Source organism: Lygodium microphyllum, chromosome 14 (genome assembly GCF_053477565.2).
Source record: "Lygodium microphyllum isolate KBCC chromosome 14, Lygodium_microphyllum_v1.1.10, whole genome shotgun sequence".
NCBI classification, from domain to species: Eukaryota; Viridiplantae; Streptophyta; class Polypodiopsida; order Schizaeales; family Lygodiaceae; genus Lygodium; species Lygodium microphyllum.
The window spans coordinates 115,377,909-115,396,514 of NC_141148.1; the positions used below are offsets into that span (position 1 = coordinate 115,377,909).

Genomic DNA, 18,606 nt, shown 5'->3' on the forward strand with positions numbered 1-18,606 from the left:
ACTCTTGTCATAGTGGATTCCTATTCCCAATTACATCTTGCACATTGCCTCTTTCATCGATCTTGTGTCTTTCATTATTTTGTTGTGTGTTTTATGGTTCGAACAGATTCGAAATGGTTCAAAACATCTATGCCTTGTCCCTTGAATTGGGAGCTATCTTGTGGAGTAGTAAGAATGAGCATAATGTGGCCCTTGCTTCTACAAAGACAGAGTATCATGCATTGTGTTCTACAGCTATGGAGGCGGTTTAGCTTCACCGCATGTTGGCGGAGATTGGCTTTCCCTTGCCTGGGACCTACGGAACTGTGTGTGGATAACTAGAGTGCTCTAGCATTGGCGAAGAACCTTGTGTTTCATGCTCGCACAAAGCACATTGAGGTTCAATATCACTATGTTTGAGAGCGGATTGTAGATTCGAAGTTAGCAGTGGCCTACTATTCCATGACAGACAATGCAACGGATCTCTTCACGAAGCCTTTATCCAAGGCTTCTATGCTTCATCACATGAGGTTATTGGGTCTTCAGACACTCCGAGGATTTGAGACGGGTTGTTAGATTACCTATGTTAGCAATGTCAATCTGTCATCTCCTTGTTGTGAGCTCTTGTCATCTCCTTGTTGTGAGCTCTTGTCAGAGTCTAATGGAGATATAGAAGCTTTGGCAGTTTTAGGTGCATTTTCTTCATTTGTTGGCTTCCTGTGTGCATAGCTAGGCCAGTTTCTACTTTCCATAGTCTGTCTCTACTTGCCAGACATTGTCCTTGTCATCTAGGATTTTTCCATGGCCTTCCCTCTTTTTTTTGGCATTTTCTTTAGAGTGACCAGCATTAAATGCTGGTTCGCCAACTTTTTTGGTACCTACTAGTGCAGGTTGGCCAATTTTGGGCATTTATGGCTATTTATAGCCAACAACCCTCCCACTTGGCAGACACACACACTCTTCAGTCTTTAGTCCTTCATTTGCAGGTGCACACTCTGACAGTTTGTGGTTGGTGATGTCATCGTCATCAGCCTGATGTGATGCCCTCATTGACGCTGTGGGCTATGTGCAGTGAAACTACTGATCAGTCCATCCTCATTGTATCAACATTCTTCTTCAGTGAGTGGAGTATTCTTCCTTCCATCAGTGGAGCATGAGTTGAGTTGGTGGGCTGAAACAAAGGGAATACAGGCTGCAAGACAAGTTGGCTTCTGCCAAGGATACAGTACATTAGACCATGTATTCACGCTGAGGGCCTTGATTGAGGAGGGATGATCACGAAGGCAAAAAATCTACTGTTGTTTCGTGGATTTCAGCAAAGCTTTTGATACGGTATCATGAGCAAGACTCATGCAAAGGTTGCGAACCGTTGGGGTCCCAGAGGATGTGCAGTGGTGTACTTATACATTGTATGAGACAGTGATAGGTAGAGTACGAGTTCTTGGAGGCACAACAAACTCAGTGTCTAGCACAGTGGTGTAAAGCAAGGCTGTCCGCTCTCTCCTTTGCTGTTTGGATTGTACATTGATGAGATTTCAGATTACATACAAAGATGGGGTGGTATGGGAGTCAACTTGGCTGGGATATTGATACCAATTTTGTTATATGTAGATGATAGATGATATTGTGCTCATCTCAAATTCACTTGAGGGGCTATAGCGACATCTGGATGCATTGCATGTGTTTTGTGAAGAGGAAGTGTTGAGAAACCCTTCACCCTTCACCTGCAGTTTGCGTTTTTGTGTTTCTGCGTTTTGCGTTTAGGGTTTGCAGCCCCAAAAAGGAGTGCCATCCTAGACTGACTGTGCCTATTTATAGGCCACTCTCTCATTCATTCCTCACGGCTGATTCATTCAGTCTGTCGCCTCTTCTCTCTAGCCTCTCCACTACCCTCACACCCCTTTAGGAGGACATTGCGGTTCGTGGTTCGTGGCTGCCTTCATCATCTTCCTTGTGCTATGGCACCCTTATTTCCTTGTATCACATTCACTCCATGATTCAGATCTTTATCATTCCATTCATCAGAATTTCGTCTCTTTTCTCTTCTCTTCTCCATGTTTACCGATTTCACTCTGTGTTCCTCCCCCAAACCCTACTGTCTCGTTGGTACGTCATCTTCTGACATGGTATCAGAGTTGGATCTGCTCAAATAGTGGCAAAGATCCTCCACTCCAGTGAAGGCAAAGACCGGTGGCGGGTTCGGCATCCGCTTCTCTTCTTCTTCTGCTGCATCAAAATCTCGTTTTTGCATATTTCAGGTATTTCAGCTTGCTGCCCACACCCCGAACGCGGAGGACATCGCAGTCCAAGCTGGCCATTGCTGTCTACAACAGTCTGGCGCCTGTTTTAAGCCTATCACACATTGTTCGGAGCTGATTTCAGCATATGACTGCTGTTGCTGTTTTTTTTCTTGCGTTTTAGTCTTTCTCTCTCCTGTAGGCTGTCCTACTTGCGTTTTTAGTATTTCTCTCACCTACTGCCTACGTATTTAGTCTTTCTCTCTCTTGCAGGCTGTCTTGCTTGCGTTTTTAGTCTTACTCTCACCTGCTGCCTACGTTTTTAGTCATTCTCTGTCCTCACCTGTGTTTTTCTACTAGTCTTTACTGCAGATTCCCTTTCTGGTGGAAATCTTGGATCTTAGGGATCCTCTACATCTTCTTGCTCCTCTTCTTCTTGCCTTGGTCACTTGGTCAGCATGGAGCCACCTCCCGAGATCGAGTACGGACATATCCTTATGGTTCTCGGCACCACACAAAGTCCAACATTCCTCCTATGCATTGCATGTTTTCATCATCTTTGTACTAGGGCGCTTGAGGGACATTGTCCACGTGGCACCTGTTGCATGAGCATTCTTCAGCATGTAGCCTTGCATCTCCACCTCACTTTTCTCTTGCTCTCCTTTTTGGGCCTAAGAGGGGGTGTTGAGAAACCCTTCACCCTTCACCTGCAGTTTGCGTTTTTGTGTTTCTGTGTTTTGCGTTTAGGGTTTGCAGCCCCAAAAAAGGGTGCCATCCTAAACTGACTGTGCCTATTTATAGGCCACTTTCTCATTCATTCCTCACTATTGATTCATTCAGTCTGTCACCTCTTCTCTCCATCCTCTCCACTACCCTCACACCCCTTCAGGAGGACATTGCGGTTCGTGGTTCGTGGCTATCTTCATCATCTTCCTTGTGCTACGGCACCGTTCTTCCCTTGTATCACATTCACTACATGATTCAGATCTTCATCATTCCATTCATCAGAGTTTCGTCTCTCTTCTCTTCTCTTCTCTATGTTTGCCGAGTTCATTCCGTGTTCCTCCCTGCAAACCCTACTGTCTCGCTGGTACGTCATCTTTTGACAGGAAGGCCTCAAGGTTAATATTGGAAAGACTAAAATTATGGTCTTTAACTCCTCGGCAGCTTGGGTGACAGGCTCAGAGCATCACTTTATGTATGACGGTCGGTCTGTGGAAATGATTAGACAATATGTATACCTTGGGGTCACTTTCAAAGGGCCATAGTTTTCATGAAAGGAGACTTTAGAGGCTAGGCTTGCACGGGCATATGTAGGTTTGGGCACTCTAGAGTGATAATATGCACACATATAGTTTCAGGAGCCTCGTACCGAATTATGGCTCTTTGACACTTTAGTTGTGCCCACACTACTCTATGGAGCAGTCATTTGGGGCCCAAGCCTTTATCATACTAGACAAGTGCCTCTCATGGACTGTAACGGACTTGAAGCACAACATTATGATGGTTGGGAACATATGGAGAGACCGCTAGTCATGATGATAGCACGTATGATAAGGGCGAAAGCCTCAGTACCACAAGAGATTATCCGAGCAAGGTTGGGTGCAGCACCCATGGTAGTGGAGGCACCCATGATGATAGCACGTATGATAAGGGCGAAAACCTCAGTACCACAAGAGATCATCCGAGCAGAGTTGGTGCAACATCCATGGTAGTGGAGGCACTATTCCAGGCAATCAACTTCCTCCAGAGGATATGGCAACTCCCTAAAGACCAATACCCTAGGCTAGCTCTAGAGTCTTCAAGGCAGCTTGCAGCAAAGGGAGATAGACTGTTGGTATGCACATATGAGCACGTGGCTGAACTTGCATGGCATGAATATAGATAGATTGCCACTGCTTGATTACAGCCTTGATTGTCCCACTTTGAGGCTTAGTCATTCAGAGTTGAATAGAGTGATCATATTAGACACCACTAAAGTGGAGACTGAGAGGTCTTGGTCCAAGCCCCCTTTCCCATTAGGCACGAAGAGATGGCACAATACCAATGTCACTTCTTGCAGTTTTCCCATGATGGTTTCATACTGAGGCCGAGATATATGAATACTCAACTTTCTCACGGGCTTCGAGTTGCTATTGGACAGATCCTCACCTTGTCACATCAGTTGATGATTGAGACAAGTCGATGGAGCCATGTTGTAACAAATGAGAGGATGTGTGAGCTTTGTGGATGGGAGCCAGAGATGGAGGAACACTACATTTGTAGATGCACTGTATACTATGATATTCGAGGCCACTACCATTGCCTCTTTAAGGAAGGCTTTGGACCATTGAAATGGGTGATGGACTATGAGGACTAGAGATGCTTGGGCCTTTTTCTTATTGGAGCTTCAACGGCGCAAAGTAGCATTGTTATGTGATCGGAGGCAACCCCAGCCACATCCACCCCTCCAGAGAGCAGTTATAGACTTTTTCAGTATAGCTGACCCCCCGGCCACTGCCACCTTAGACACTACATCTCCTACTAACAGGTGCCATTGAGGGACATCATTAGGTGGCATCACAATAGATAGAGCTACAATATTATGCAGAGCATGACGCCCTAGGATACCTGCTTGGCAACGCAAGCATTCTCATATGCAACACATTCGCATCATGATTGCTCGCTATAGATGAAGATTACCACGACGACTCAGTCAGAGGTAGCTTGCAAAGTCTTGGTGGACTCCATACATTGAGAGGGAGATACTCTATACTCTTTTCAGTTTTCAGTTTTCCATATTTTTCATTTTCTATTTCAATTTATCATGAAGACCTTGACATAATTCTGTTTTCTTCTCTGATGAGAGATGATGATACCAATTGTATTAGTTATGGTCTCATAGGCCATTCTGGCCTTCTAGAGATGTTAATGGGTCTTCCTTTCTTTCTTTCTTTCTTTCTTTCTTTCTTTCTTTCTTTCTTTCTCTCTCTCTCTCTCTCTCTCTCTCTCTCTCTGTTTCTCTCTGTGTTTGTGTTTCTCTTCCATTGCGCACTCTCACAGCTAGATGCGTTCCGGTTTATGGTTTCATTTGGTGTAGCCCTTGCAGCAGCATTATTGTATTGTCAAGGTTGAAGGCAGCACAAGGATTTTACTTTTGGGATTGTTAGTAGTTTAGCTCCAGATTTGTCAACACTCATGTATGTGCATGCCTTTCGCAAGACTGGAACAAATTTGTTTTATCTGATGTTGCCCTTGCATGCATTTTTCGACTGGTTTGAACCCCTTTGATACTTGGAGAGCAGGATATGTATTGACTTATTTACCCTATGCTACTGGTTATGTCTGTTCCTGTATACGTTGCAGCTTGCTCATATCATGCAGGTAACAGGAAAGCTGGGTTTCATCATTGGTATTACACTGATAAGAGCTCATGGTGTGCACTAGTGTGCTCAAAATGTTTTGCATGTTTGATGTTAATTAAATATCTTGAATGCTGGGAGGTATCCCATGATTGCTTTAGTGTCCTGGTCTATGCATGGCCCATTGCATTGACATTGTGCTATTGTGACATAGTAGGTAGTGGAACATTTTGCTTATAGATTGTTAATTGCATATAATCTTCTTCTAATCATGTATTAATTTGTTTTTTCCTTGTGATAGGGGTTGGGCGTTACATTTCAGATGTATGTGCATCCCACTGTGATGACAGTGGAGGAACAGGCATGCATCTATCTCCAAGGGGAGTGAATTGTAGGTATGGGCAATCATTCTAAGTGGGAGTTCTGACATAATGCCATTTTTTGGTGTACAGGCTAAATATATTGGCCATTTGGAGGGAGCCCAAAGCAAGAACCTTTTTTTGAAGGTAAACACACATTGTTTGTTGTCCTTTACATTTGTTTTTGAATGTAGTATCTGAACGTCATTAACTGCAGTCTTGCAATTGCCTGTGTATTAGTTGCACCTTAGTTGATTTAAGTACTCACCCAGAACTGCAATCTTGAGAGTGCCCTTATTGTCAAGTGAGCTGAGGTCTGCTGCAGCAGTTAAATTTGCATTTTTTATCAGATATAAGCCGACCTTAGAAACATACTCAGATGTCAACCATTTTGTCTCAATATTTAGATCATTGTTTCTGAGTGCTGGATATTGCAGTTTCAACTTCAGGGGCAGCCATCTGTTGTGTTTGGGTTTAGCTTAATGGCAATCCATCAGCTATCAGAGCCAAATGTATATAATCCTGTAGAGATCTGAAATCAATAGACCACATCCTTCAAAGCTGATTCACCATTTTGGGTTGCTTATTTGATTGAGGATGGCGAGAGCATAGCTTCTAGGAGCAGGTATGTCCTAGTCACTGCTCTTTCAACTTCTGCCTGTTCCATGTTGCTACGAGTCTGAGTTTTTTTCATTCCATCGACATTCTTCCATCTACATTGCTAGTCAAGACAAAAGTTAAAAGACAAGTTTTGACAAATCAAGCCAAGTTCTCTAAAGATATTCAAAACACTTCAAGTCACTTTTGGACCTCAGTGTGAGTGCAGAATTCTACGGCTTGTGTTGTCAGCAACTTACATACTTAGTTGACTAGTGTGAGGGGGACCACTACTTCATCTTTATAGAAGAGTTGAGAGACTCAAGCAAACTGATAACAAGTTTGATCTCCAGATACACACCCCAAGGACAACAACAAGTTTCTTCAATATTCAGTTGCCATTGGCACACCCACCACATCTTTTGAGAGGTGGTTGCACACCGTCTTTCTCTGTAGTCCAGTTTCTGGAGCACATAAGGTGGCTCTTCAATTGTGAGGAGGCTACTTGTTTCACCATTGTCATTCATGTTTGTACTTTCTGATGTATCCCTCCATGTCCATTTGGTTTTGTTCCATCTTCATTTTGAACCCAACATGCTTCTGAGAATCTTTTAACCCAATCAGCCCACTATTTTTACACACTTTTGTGCACATTCAACACATTTTGAGTGGCATCCTATCTTTTGTTATTTGCTAACCCAATCACCCCACTATTTTATACATTTTTGTGCACATTGGATGCATTTTGAGCAGCACACACACTTCAGCTTTACTACAACTAGACACTCTTCATCTAGTTGATATCAGTAGACAGACATTGTATGTACTCATTTCTCCCTCATGTTTAGGAGTTGAGTGTCGGCAAGTGTTCCTGCACATTCATTTTTCCTTGAACTCTAGCTTCAATCACTTACTCCTTGCTTTGTGCCCAAAAACTAGTGCGCTGTGCTTGGTGTGGTGCTGGTTGCCTTATCTCCTCCATCAACCATCCCATTTGGATGGCTAAAGCTGCATGAGTTTTCTATTGCCCACTCTCTCTGCAAACAAAAGCATTGGTCATCAAGAAGGTCACTGTGCTCCACTGGTTGTAGCATCTTTCTTTCTAAGTAGTAAAAAGGAGAACAGAGGGTTGGGGAGGATCCAGAGCGTGTGGGAGTAATATAACTCTGGTTGAAGGTTTATGGAGGACTCCCTCCCCTCCTGCATCTGCATAGGATCCCTCTCTCATTACCAACCATTCTAGTTGAGAGCCAATCTCTGGAAGCAGACTGCAAAGTACTTGTGGAGAACGGGGAAGGTGAAGTGAGATGACAACAGCATCATCCAGGTTGTAGTAGGCCTTCCCTTGAGTCTGTCAAAGATCTGGCCAGACTTGGCACAGCTTGGCAAGCATTTGAGGCTGTACTGGCAGATGTTTATTGATTATACAATGGACTAATTCTCCCTCAATTCTCAGTCTCATTTTTACATTGCTGCACAGCCATAATAGCATGAGTTTTCAGCATACATGTTACTTATGCTTTAAGTGCCCAGCTTTATGTTGCTTTCACCTGTATGCCACACTGATCTCCCCTTGTATAAAACTTATTTCAGCAGTATATGAGTTTGGAGGTCTTTTTTGCCTTCTATCTTCAGTCTTAGCACTTTTCTAAGGTGAGTAGATCTTGAGGTCTGAGGGTATCTTACAGCCGACTCTGTTTTTTAAGAGCGGTTTGTGAATCAGCATTCAGAGTTCCATCATGCTGGAATAGTTATACAGATGCTACAAGGCATATATAGGAACATGAACCCTAGTCCTTTGCAGTGAATTAATTGCGTTCTTTCTTTGAACCCATTGTATTCTTGTCCAGAGCTCAATATCGTATATAATGGTCTTTGTATATCGAAGGTCAGTAAGACTGGGGACCATTAAGGTGCTTAGTTTCTGGAAATATTTCTCAGTATTAGCACATGTAGTGACTATGTGCTTGACCAGTTATGTGAATAACTTTCTCGGTAAATTCCTTTGTAATGACAAACTGAGTAGTTATTCTGACAGTATGATAACTATTTTACATGTTATAATTAGGATAAGAAAGGTCGTCTCTATTTGGTTTCTGCTTTACCAGCTACAAACGTTGATTTGAAAGGTATGAAAGCTCATTACCTCAGTGGACGACCAATTCTATCAATCCCATGAAAGTTTGATTTTTTGAAAAGTACTTACAACTTAAATTTTACTTGGAATTGGTGGCTTTTTGAGCAGTACTCTCTCAGCGCTTAGGTCTAGGAAAGGGTGGATTACGCATGGCCCCAGAGGAAGCTTTGCAAGAAGTACTGAAGGTATTGTGTTATATTGCTTGCAAAAGTACTCAATATAAAATTTTGGTTCGTCTTACTTAAGAATCATTGTATCTGGGATGGTCGCTGCTGTCATGTATTATAACACTAGAATTGTGTTATGGCCCTTTCTAGTTCTTTTTGTGTAGTAGTAGGTTGATATTTGCAAGAATAGAGAATTTGGGTTAAATGGGGTTGCTTGTGGGCTGCATGAACAGCTAGACATCTTGTGTGGGTGTTAGTGCTTGGGACAGAGTGTAAAGCTGCATGCATTTTTATTTCGATAACACGGAGCTTTTAGTTTATGCAGGATCTTTTAACATCATGAAACACAACCCCTATTTTCCATTAAGGGGAGATTTAACTCTTACATTCCCCAGGCTCTTTTCTATAAAAATCCCTGGCATGTTAACTTGTAACAGTGAGTTAGGAAAGGGCATCTATTTAGTGCGTACATTGGGCAATCCTAAAAGGTATCGAATGTTTCATTTTTCTTATCCATACATCCATTTTCTAATATATAGCTTTTCTTTTGAAAGTGGCAACAAACTTAGCTTGTGCATCAACTATGAAATTAAAGTCCATATAGTGTGCTAGAGGACACAAGGCATTTCTTTCATCTTGCAATCTTCAGGCAATCCCAACTTGGTAGGTGACATCACCAACTTCTGAACAATGTTAACCAGGTGCCAACTTCAGAGGGAATCCCAAAATTGCATCAATGTTTACTTTTTTATTTTGTGATACCACTACTACTCTCATGGAGATCAACCCCAGCCTATGCTTGTTCACCTTCCATGCTTTGTTGCTGATCCCTTTCGATGTTGTCTCAAACCTGTTTCAATAAGTGGTCCATGTTGATGATCAACTAGTTTGCCATGTAAGTCAGAGCAAATGGATCAGTTGAAGGCATTGCTGACTGGCAAGATCTCTCCCATAGGCCCTTGCCATGACTGAATAAAAATGTGGATTTAAAGTCACCAGTCTTGTTTGTACTCTCCTTGGGAGGGTCTGTTTAAGGATGAGAAAGTTTGGGATAACAACTTTATGACAGGATTATAGATAAATGCATTGAATAAGGCACTGCAATGTTTGCACTGTGTCTGAAACAAATTTTTTATATTGATAGTCATGTAACTTAAAGATGCCCTGAATAAGACTATATCCACCTTTGCAATGTACACATTTGAGTTGCAAGTATCCAGTACACCTGTATAACAGTCGCAAGCAATGATTGTTTCCATGGTGGAAATGGGGAAATATTGGTTTGAGGCATTTACTGCTAGACATGGCTGCAATGGTAGGAATGGCTCAGAGACACATTGGGCGTTATTGTGACTGTCGTTTACTGCTGTAGTCTCTTCAGGGCATGTCGCCAGCTCCCAGAGAGTCTCTTGCTGGCTGAAAATGACCTGTCAACTGTTGTAGCAGCTATGGTAGCCTTCTCTCTATCTCTCTCAGCTTGCACAGGGCTGGAATGACCCTCTCTCTCTCTCCCCTCTAGCCTTAAAAACGTCTTTCCAATTTGCACAGGCAAATTTTGCCAAGTGGCAGCATTTTAATCCCATTTTTCAGCATTATCCACATTATTAAATTAAATTTCAAACTTTAAAGTTCTGAAAATTATTTTTAATAATTTTAGTGCCCAGAAAATTAGTATGACCAACCAATAATGAAATTGGCTAGGCCAATTCAACTCCCAAGTATTCTTGAATGTTCTTCAGCCCCTGGATTGGCATTAAGTACCATTAAATGCCAAATCTCTACTGTCACCAAACTATCACTTAAGCATAGGTATATTTTCTATCGTCTTCCCTTTAAAGTTTCTTACATGTATTCTATTTCCTATTGTTCCAAGCCATTGCCATTGTCTAGTCTTGAGTCTTTGTCCTTATATGAGGGTCAGCCATTGTGGTTGTCGTTTCCACCATATGTGATTATGGCCTGCATACTTACCTATTTAGTAGTGGCATCCTTAAATTGTTTGCTATTTCTCTAAACAAGTACTTTCTTTTTAGGAAGCCAGCGGGCTATAAACTCTCCATAATGGGTACAACAACAAAGTGAAAAGAGAAATATGTATTTTTTGCGTTGTGGCTTGGCCAAACATAGTTCTGTGGATCTTGCTTACTGTGGCACTTTAGGATAAGCAAAGGTTTCAAATTACCCTTCTTATAAAGTAGGCCCTAAGCTTAAGTTTGGTCTAGTGAGTAGCTCACTTATGATTCATGACTAAGTAATTAATTAGTCCTTAATAAAAAATGAGATACGATTAAGGAGCATATGATTATTCATTTGAAAAGCTTATCTTGGCTATTTGGGGCTTCTCTCTCACTTCAAGCAATTCAAGTTTAGAGATAGCTATTATTATCTTCTTTGCTACAAAAGTTATAGGTTTCAACCATGGAATATGAGCTAGCAACACGGATGAGTGTGGACAATACCCAATCTTCTCCTCTTTGCATATAGCGATTTTATTGGAATGCCTTGTAACTCCATATATAGCAAGGCATGCTACTTTTTTTGAACTAAATATTAAAAAAACAAGTTATTACAGTACTATAGGGTTAGATTCTCTCTTCTCCTTTGAAATCTGAAGCCTAGTGCACTTTTTGGACAAGTTTGTCACGAAGAAAGGGATGCTGTCACAATTTCATTGTGTGAAATCTCTCTATTTGTGAGAGGAACAATGTGGGACTACATGGGAACTAAGCAGAACAATGGTCTACGTGAATGCTGTGTGAAATTGGGTTTAAATGCTAGTTCTAATTTTTAGGGCTTGGCAGGCTAAAGTGTTCAAACACTCTATGGTTGGTTGGAGGTCTATATTGAAGGTGACAAGGTCATGGTGCACCCATTGATCAGTTGTGCCGCAAAAATACAGTCACGTGTAACTAATTTTGAGCAAACATTAGAAATCTAAAAAAATACCGAAAGGGTGCCAAGCTTTGGGGCCAACAGGTATCATATGTGCTGTAGGAGCACTCTAGCCCCAAATGTATGTGAATATTTCTTGTTGATTTTACTATTAAGATGAATTAAGTGTTTGCTAAAATGTGGTCTAAAGCCCTTTGGGCTCTCGAAGGTCAATTTCAATTGCATAGTCTAAATCTCATCCCATATGGAGAAGAATTTGTAGGGCTTGGCTCTAGTTTGAGCAATACTATTCTATGCTCTGCTATACACGTGTTGCCAATGCATGGGTTCAGATCTAAGACGCTTGAATTGACCAAGATGCATTGATGGACCAATCAATATCCTTGTGCAAATGCAAATTGGGCTGCGTTGGGTCTCCTCAATACTCCTTTTGGGTGGAGTTTGAGATTGCTGGAACCCACTTGGGTACTGCTTTTGAAGAAAATCTATAGGTTGCCTCTAGATAGGCCTTCAATGTATTGGTACTCTACTCCTAAGAAGAGTCTCTCTAAGCTATGGTATCTTAAGGGGAGAGAGATTGAGATATCATTGATCAATGTAATCCGTGAATCTTGATTGCGGGCCAAATTTGTCTTTGAAGAGACAATGAACGCGTCCTTAAGTCTCATAATAGGCTGAATAAGATCAGATGTAGTGTGCTTGTCTCTAGCTCTAGTTGTACAAATGTGCATATGCACTTCTGAGAACATACGAAGCTATACTTGTGACTCTTAATCTCTAGCTAGTTTGATGATGTGCATAATTGACCAATAACACATTTGTTTCCATGAGAAAGGTGGGTGTTCATATTTCTTAGCTGAACAATAAAGCCATCATTTGTAGAGCAGAGAAGATTCTATTGATAGAAAAAGCCACCTTTTTGCTGAACTCCTTATTGGTGTCAACCATGTTCTCTAGGTATCCAATTGAAAAAGATTGTGTCTAGTGATGTTGCCAATCTTTGAGTGGCTCAAAGTGAGGGACAGTGCATCAAAGGGAATATTGAAGGGGTGGCGGTATGTTCACAATAGATCCATGTAACTCAAACGAAGTTGACATTTGGACATGCCAACATGATGTGTCTCCCGTGCCGTGTGTGCACAACCTTGCTCATTTGGAATCAATTGCATATCACCTTTGCCTTTGATGGGGATTGAAGAACTGTCATGTACGAGAATTTACCCATGCATCATATGCTTATGGGAAATACAATCCGAAGAAGTGATGTGGCAAGAAGCACCACTATCCACAATCCACTCATGAGATTGTGGGGCCATCATTGTTGTATCCATGACTGGTGGAGGAACATCCCCTACCACCTCCAAATTGAGGAAGGAGGCCGATGAAGGAGTAGCCACCCCTCCAGAGTCCTTTGTAGTCTTCTCCTTGGTGTCCTCCTTGTCCATGTCGGGGCAATCTTTCTTCCACTGACTCGCCTTGCTATAGATGTGGCAAGTAGACTCCTTGGCTTTGTTGTGTTTGGACTTCTCATCCTTCTTCTTCTTATTGTTGTCGTTGTTCTCTTGTTGGGAAGATTGACCGGTCAAAGCCTCCAACTTGGGAGTGTTTTGACCTTTGAGTTGTTCCTCTTGGTCCAAGACTATCGGAACCTACTCCTCCCACTTAAGAGTCTCTATCCACCTTGAAGCAATCAAGGTGGAATAGCACTGAATCAGAGCAATAACTGTGATAGAAGAGTTATCACCATGTCCTCCGAGGTAATCACCTTCCTTGCGTTTTGGACTTGATTCCGCAATTGCCAAAGCTTATTGAGATGCTTCCGCATAGAATAAGACATGTTAGGACTTAAAGTCCTATTTTGAACCTCCAAAGACACCCGCTTCATTATGGTCATCCGATTGTACATTTGATCTAACTCCAACTATGTCTCACAGGCCATGGTCAAGTGCTCGATGTGAGCAATGATGGCGGGAGTACAAGAGAGAAAGAGGAAAGACTGTGCTTCGGATTTGAAGGAAGAGCCGGCACCATGGGGACCTTATGGTCCATAAGAGCTTGGAACTTCACGTCAAGTTCGGTGGACATTGTAAATAGAATAACCTGCACAAAAGCAAGGGCATCCCCCTCTGACTGCATGCACGTTGCCTGTGCATGCTAGGGCTTCCTCCACTCGTTCTCAAAGAGTTTCACCTGCTAGAGGCGATGAAAACTCAAAATTTGCTCCAAAAGGTTGAAAACACAGCCTTTTCTCCTTCTCCAACAGCTAAAGCCTGCAAAAAAAAGCATCTTCTCTCCTTCTCCGTGCTTCACATGTTTGCCCCAGCCTTTGAATGCAGAAAACACGAGCTTTTGTTTCGAAGAATCCTCCTGATCAGGTCTGCCCATGATCAATCTGCCCTTCTATGTTGCTTTAATACCATGTTAGACTGCAATGAGTGCGGAAGTGTATGGACAAGACTGAAAGAGAATGAACACGAGAGAAGAGGGAGAGAGGAAAGAGATGGAATAACACATAAATCTGCAGTCAATGAATGCTGAAATGAAGGCGGCAAATATACAAATCGGCTATTGAAGTATCTCCTCAAGCTGATCTCTCTCTCCACCACTTGAATGACAAGTGATGAGGGCAGGTAGGCAGGCGGCTATAAATAGCTGGAAACAAAGCATTAAATAAATCAGGGTGGCCAGCAAACTGGGTGACCAGCTGCATAAAACTGCCAACTGCTGCATAAAACAATAAAATAATCAGTGATCTGCCATTTGGCTGCCACGTGGCACTGTTGCCTGCCTTGACCTGCCCGGTAAATGGTGATTGCATTTGATGACTGCTGGAAAAGCCCAAAACTGACAGGAAAAATGTGTATCTCTGCCTGAGAGAACTAATTGTACCACTTGTAGTCTGAGAATGCCAGTTTAGGGGATGGCTAATCTCTAACAGCTCTATCCCCTCCTCAGGAGATAAAGTTAGAGATCTCAGAAATTTACATGTCCAATTAATGGCAAAGAAAGAGAATATATCTGTTTAACCCTAATGGTGGAATGAACAAAAGTTGATAGGCCCTTAGATGCTGGTACCCTACAAATAAGGAGCTCATATAATGCTAGAATCCCACAACTGAGCTCTTTAGACACTCCCATGGCTTACAGGCTATGGATCAATGTGGCTGTTGGAAATCAAAAGCTTTTCAAAAATCCTTGGCAAAAAAGGGGGGGGGGGGGGGGGGGCATGTTTTGGTCCTTGTCCGGGGCCTGATCCACCAAAGAACTCTTTTTGATCTAGACGTTTGTCAGCCATGAAGTGACCCAATTGACCATAGGAGAAGTAGTGGCCAGCAAAAGTACCCCACTTGAGCCAAAACCAAAGGGGCTACATACCACTACAATTAAGGCGCAACCAATTGGGTCGCTTAGTAGTATCACATAGTATGCATAGTTGATTTGGGTTTGCTGCTGGCTACCTTTAGACTTGGGGGCACCAACACATGACCTACTGCAACCATTGCATCCTTGAGAAGGGCCCAATAAATAGCTGGGCAACTCTCCACTTCCACCCATATTGGACATGCTTGCTTGAGCAAGCATTGGAAATATGCCATTGGACGCCATGAAACAATGCGCACCAATTGTTTATCAAAGAAAAGGGGCTGCTTATTGAGAAGAAAATGCCACGCCGAAGTAAGGAGCACAACCTTGTAGAAACCACGGGGACTGGCGAATATCTCCTCCACACAATTAGTTTGAAGAAGAGATGTCAGCCACCAACGGATCTTGGTTACCATGAGAATCCGGCTAGTGAAGAAGAGAATGACACGTTGCTCATGAAAAGTAGAAAAGGACTGAAGAACCTAATCAATATTCACATGTGTATCCAAAATCTCTTCCTCCACGCATGCAGGAATTGATCGATGATTATGCTCGATATACTCCTTCAAAAGTGAGTTCACAAACTTGAGCAATTGTTCCCGATTTGGTTCTTGCAAATCCTGCAAAGTAGAAGCTATTTGAGCATATGAGCGTGGCAGAGAATCAATTGCTCCCAATTTGGTTCTTGCAAATCCTGCAAAGTAGAAGCCATTTGAGCATATGAGCGTGGCGGAGAATCATGTGGGGCCTCAAGGACAGCAGGAAATTCTTCATACTTGCTGCATTTGACAAAAGGCTGCTGAACATCAGGGGGAGACCAAGCCATCTCTTCAGTGTAGGGCACCATGTCTTCTTCCATTGCATCGTCTTCATATGACAATGTGGTGGGCCAAGAGCAGGGCGGTGGGCTTGGGGCAGGGCGACCGTCTCCATCTTCGTTCTCTTCTCATCTCTCCATGGTACAAGTCTCTCTCCAAGTGGTCTAAGACAGCTCTTAGCTTTTGTCGTGTTTGAAGCAGTTGTGTTTGTATGTGTCTATAGGATCCTAAGGCCACCTTGAGCTCTAGTATCATGACACTCTATCATCATACTAACTATTCTGAGGCATCAATTGGAGGAAGCTCTCTATGTGGGCGGTGAATGTGGAATGTTGCACTTGTTGCTGCATGTAAAGCCTCGATACCCTTTGTCTCTCACCAGAAGTAGTATCTTGGGTGCCAAGAAGCCATATGAAGGATCTGTCCATGAGTGAACTGGAAGTCCGCTCTGAATGACAAGTAAGCATGGTCTGTATATTGCTAGACCATTGAGTATGGCTAATCCATGTGCTATGCCCATCTCTATAAGGTCTCCCATGCTCTGTGTATTCCACCATGCCATGTGAGGTCTGCTGCTCCATCCCCAGCTCATCCAAATCCTGCTCTTGTAGCATCTCCTTGGATGCATCAAAGAAAGACACCTGTTGGCAAACTGTACTGGCGTTCAAGATCCAACAGATACATTGTCATGATTCCACTGCATCGGTCACTTAGACAAACAATATTCCAATCTGCATACACAACCTTGTCTAAAAGGACCAAGGAAGGAAGGAAAAAGGCAAGGAACGGTGTACAGGCTGAACTAACAGCCCAGTCAAAAAAGGCATTTCAGTACGGTGATGTGGATCTTCCTTATCTGTGTCCACTAGGTAAGATAAGCTCACTGTCCTAAGGAGGGACCTTTGGTGCCTTTTGTTCTTGATGTGCTTGTGAGTCTACTACTATTTTTGAGTTCATCAGTTTATTAAGCTAGTATGTTATAACATTGAGAGTGATTGAGCGGATGGGGAGGTGAGGGAGAAAGATGGAGGGATGGTCCAGGGAGGAAGTGACAGAATATATTTACTCAATCCCACACTTACATCGTACTTCATCAGTATACCATGTTAGTATGTGATAACATTGAGAGTGATTGAGGGGATGAGAGGTGAGGGAGAAAGAAAGATGGAGCGGAGGAGGGAGGGAGGAAGTGACAGAACTCATATACTCAATGTCATATTTGAAGGTTCCTCTTGGATGTGTTACACCATTTGCATTGATCAACAATACTGCAAGGTACTGCTAATTGCTTCATAATTGATATTGCTTTTCGATTGATGTATTTGACCTTATCTACTGTTTAACATGAAACTTGATTCAAAATTCTATTTATACTGTAAATCAAGAGCACAATTGCCAAACGAGAAACTCACTATTACATCTTAACCAAATTGTGTTTCAAGATCGGTTGCATTGCTTTTGGATGAAAAGTTCAGAAGTTATGAAAGGGTTTTCTTTCATCCACTATCAAATGATTCTACTATCGGTAAGAGTTCTTACTCATTTATATTTGCTTTTAGATGGAAAGCTTGGTAGTGAACTTCAATTATGGTCACCCAAAAAAGGTTACAAAGTGTTTTGCTGCCTGAAGTGACACATCTTTATATTAAGGGAAAGAAGTTAAGTAAATTGCTAGTGTGCTATTAGTCTCTTTATTAGCACAGCATCAACCATGATAACATGATACCGATTTTATTTTAAGCATCTTCAGGAGTGCATTCTTTGTTAAGCTGTGCTCCACATGTCCAATGGGGGTGGGACATAGCACTAGTGTAGCATGTGGCACCTGAGGTTTGACTGTTTGGGACACAAGGTTCTTGTAGATTGTGGCAGAGGGTAGCAGAGGTGATGATCTACATTTTGCGTAAGGAGATTGCCGAGGCCTAGTGAGCTGGTGATGTGTAAATGTCATGGGGGTCAAAACTGATGCCTTGTTTGAGAATCCAGATATTGAGTAGCTGATGTCTGTGAAAGCACAATGTTGCGTGGTTTCTCATGCAAGAGGAAACATGTGTGATTGAAGCCTTGGCAAATATTACGCACCTAGAAACAAGACAGAGGGCAAATGTTGAAGAAAATTGATTGAACCAGTGGCCTTTTGTCTCTCTTTTCTTTTCTCCTTTTTCTGTCTTTTTCATGTTTGTTTGAGCAGAAAATCTCTTCTAACAATAAAATTTTTACATCCTTTTATTTTCTCAAATATGAAGACGTACAAGAATAAGGCATGACCCTCTTGAATACCACTAGGTTGAAAGTCAAAGTGGGATCGAGAGAGAGAGAGCATGAGCTATGGTGGGCATAAGTGTGTGTGTGTGTGTGTGTGTGTGTGTGTGTGTACATAGAAAGGAAGGAAGAAAGAAAGAAATGCTAATGTCTACAAAGGCTGAAAACAGGCTATGAGACAAAATCATGTACCATGGGTAGTAATCATTGGATATCATGGTGTACTTAGTATTGCTAGGATCAAACTCGACTTGTGGCCATGCCTCTTGATCCAACTATCCACTTATCTAAGGATACCCTAGGTCAGCCCTTCGACGAGCACATCTATAGATTTGTAGTAGGGCAACTCTTTTGGTTGATTTATACTAAGCCAGATTTAGCTTATTGAGCTAGTTTCCTTAGTTAGTATTTCATTGCACCTAGGATGTCACATGGCAGTGCATGTCTTTGTATT

The 18,606-nt window shown here is 42.3% G+C and overlaps 1 protein-coding gene across 4 annotated transcripts in view; it reads left to right on the forward strand.

The window, feature by feature from the left end:
- LOC148026013 (YbaK/aminoacyl-tRNA synthetase-associated domain-containing protein) overlaps window positions 1-18,606 on the forward strand; it is a 69,576-nt gene that overhangs the window by 27,060 nt on the left and 23,910 nt on the right. For all 4 annotated transcript variants that reach the window (XM_087693248.1, XM_087693247.1, XM_087693250.1 and 1 more), the window contains 6 exons: window positions 5,859-5,918; window positions 6,010-6,063; window positions 8,582-8,642; window positions 8,759-8,835; window positions 17,116-17,165; window positions 17,333-17,415. In XM_087693248.1, coding sequence (XP_087549374.1) covers window positions 5,859-5,918; window positions 6,010-6,063; window positions 8,582-8,642; window positions 8,759-8,835; window positions 17,116-17,165; window positions 17,333-17,415 — 385 coding nt within the window. The remainder of the gene's footprint in view (window positions 1-5,858; window positions 5,919-6,009; window positions 6,064-8,581; window positions 8,643-8,758; window positions 8,836-17,115; window positions 17,166-17,332; window positions 17,416-18,606) is intronic.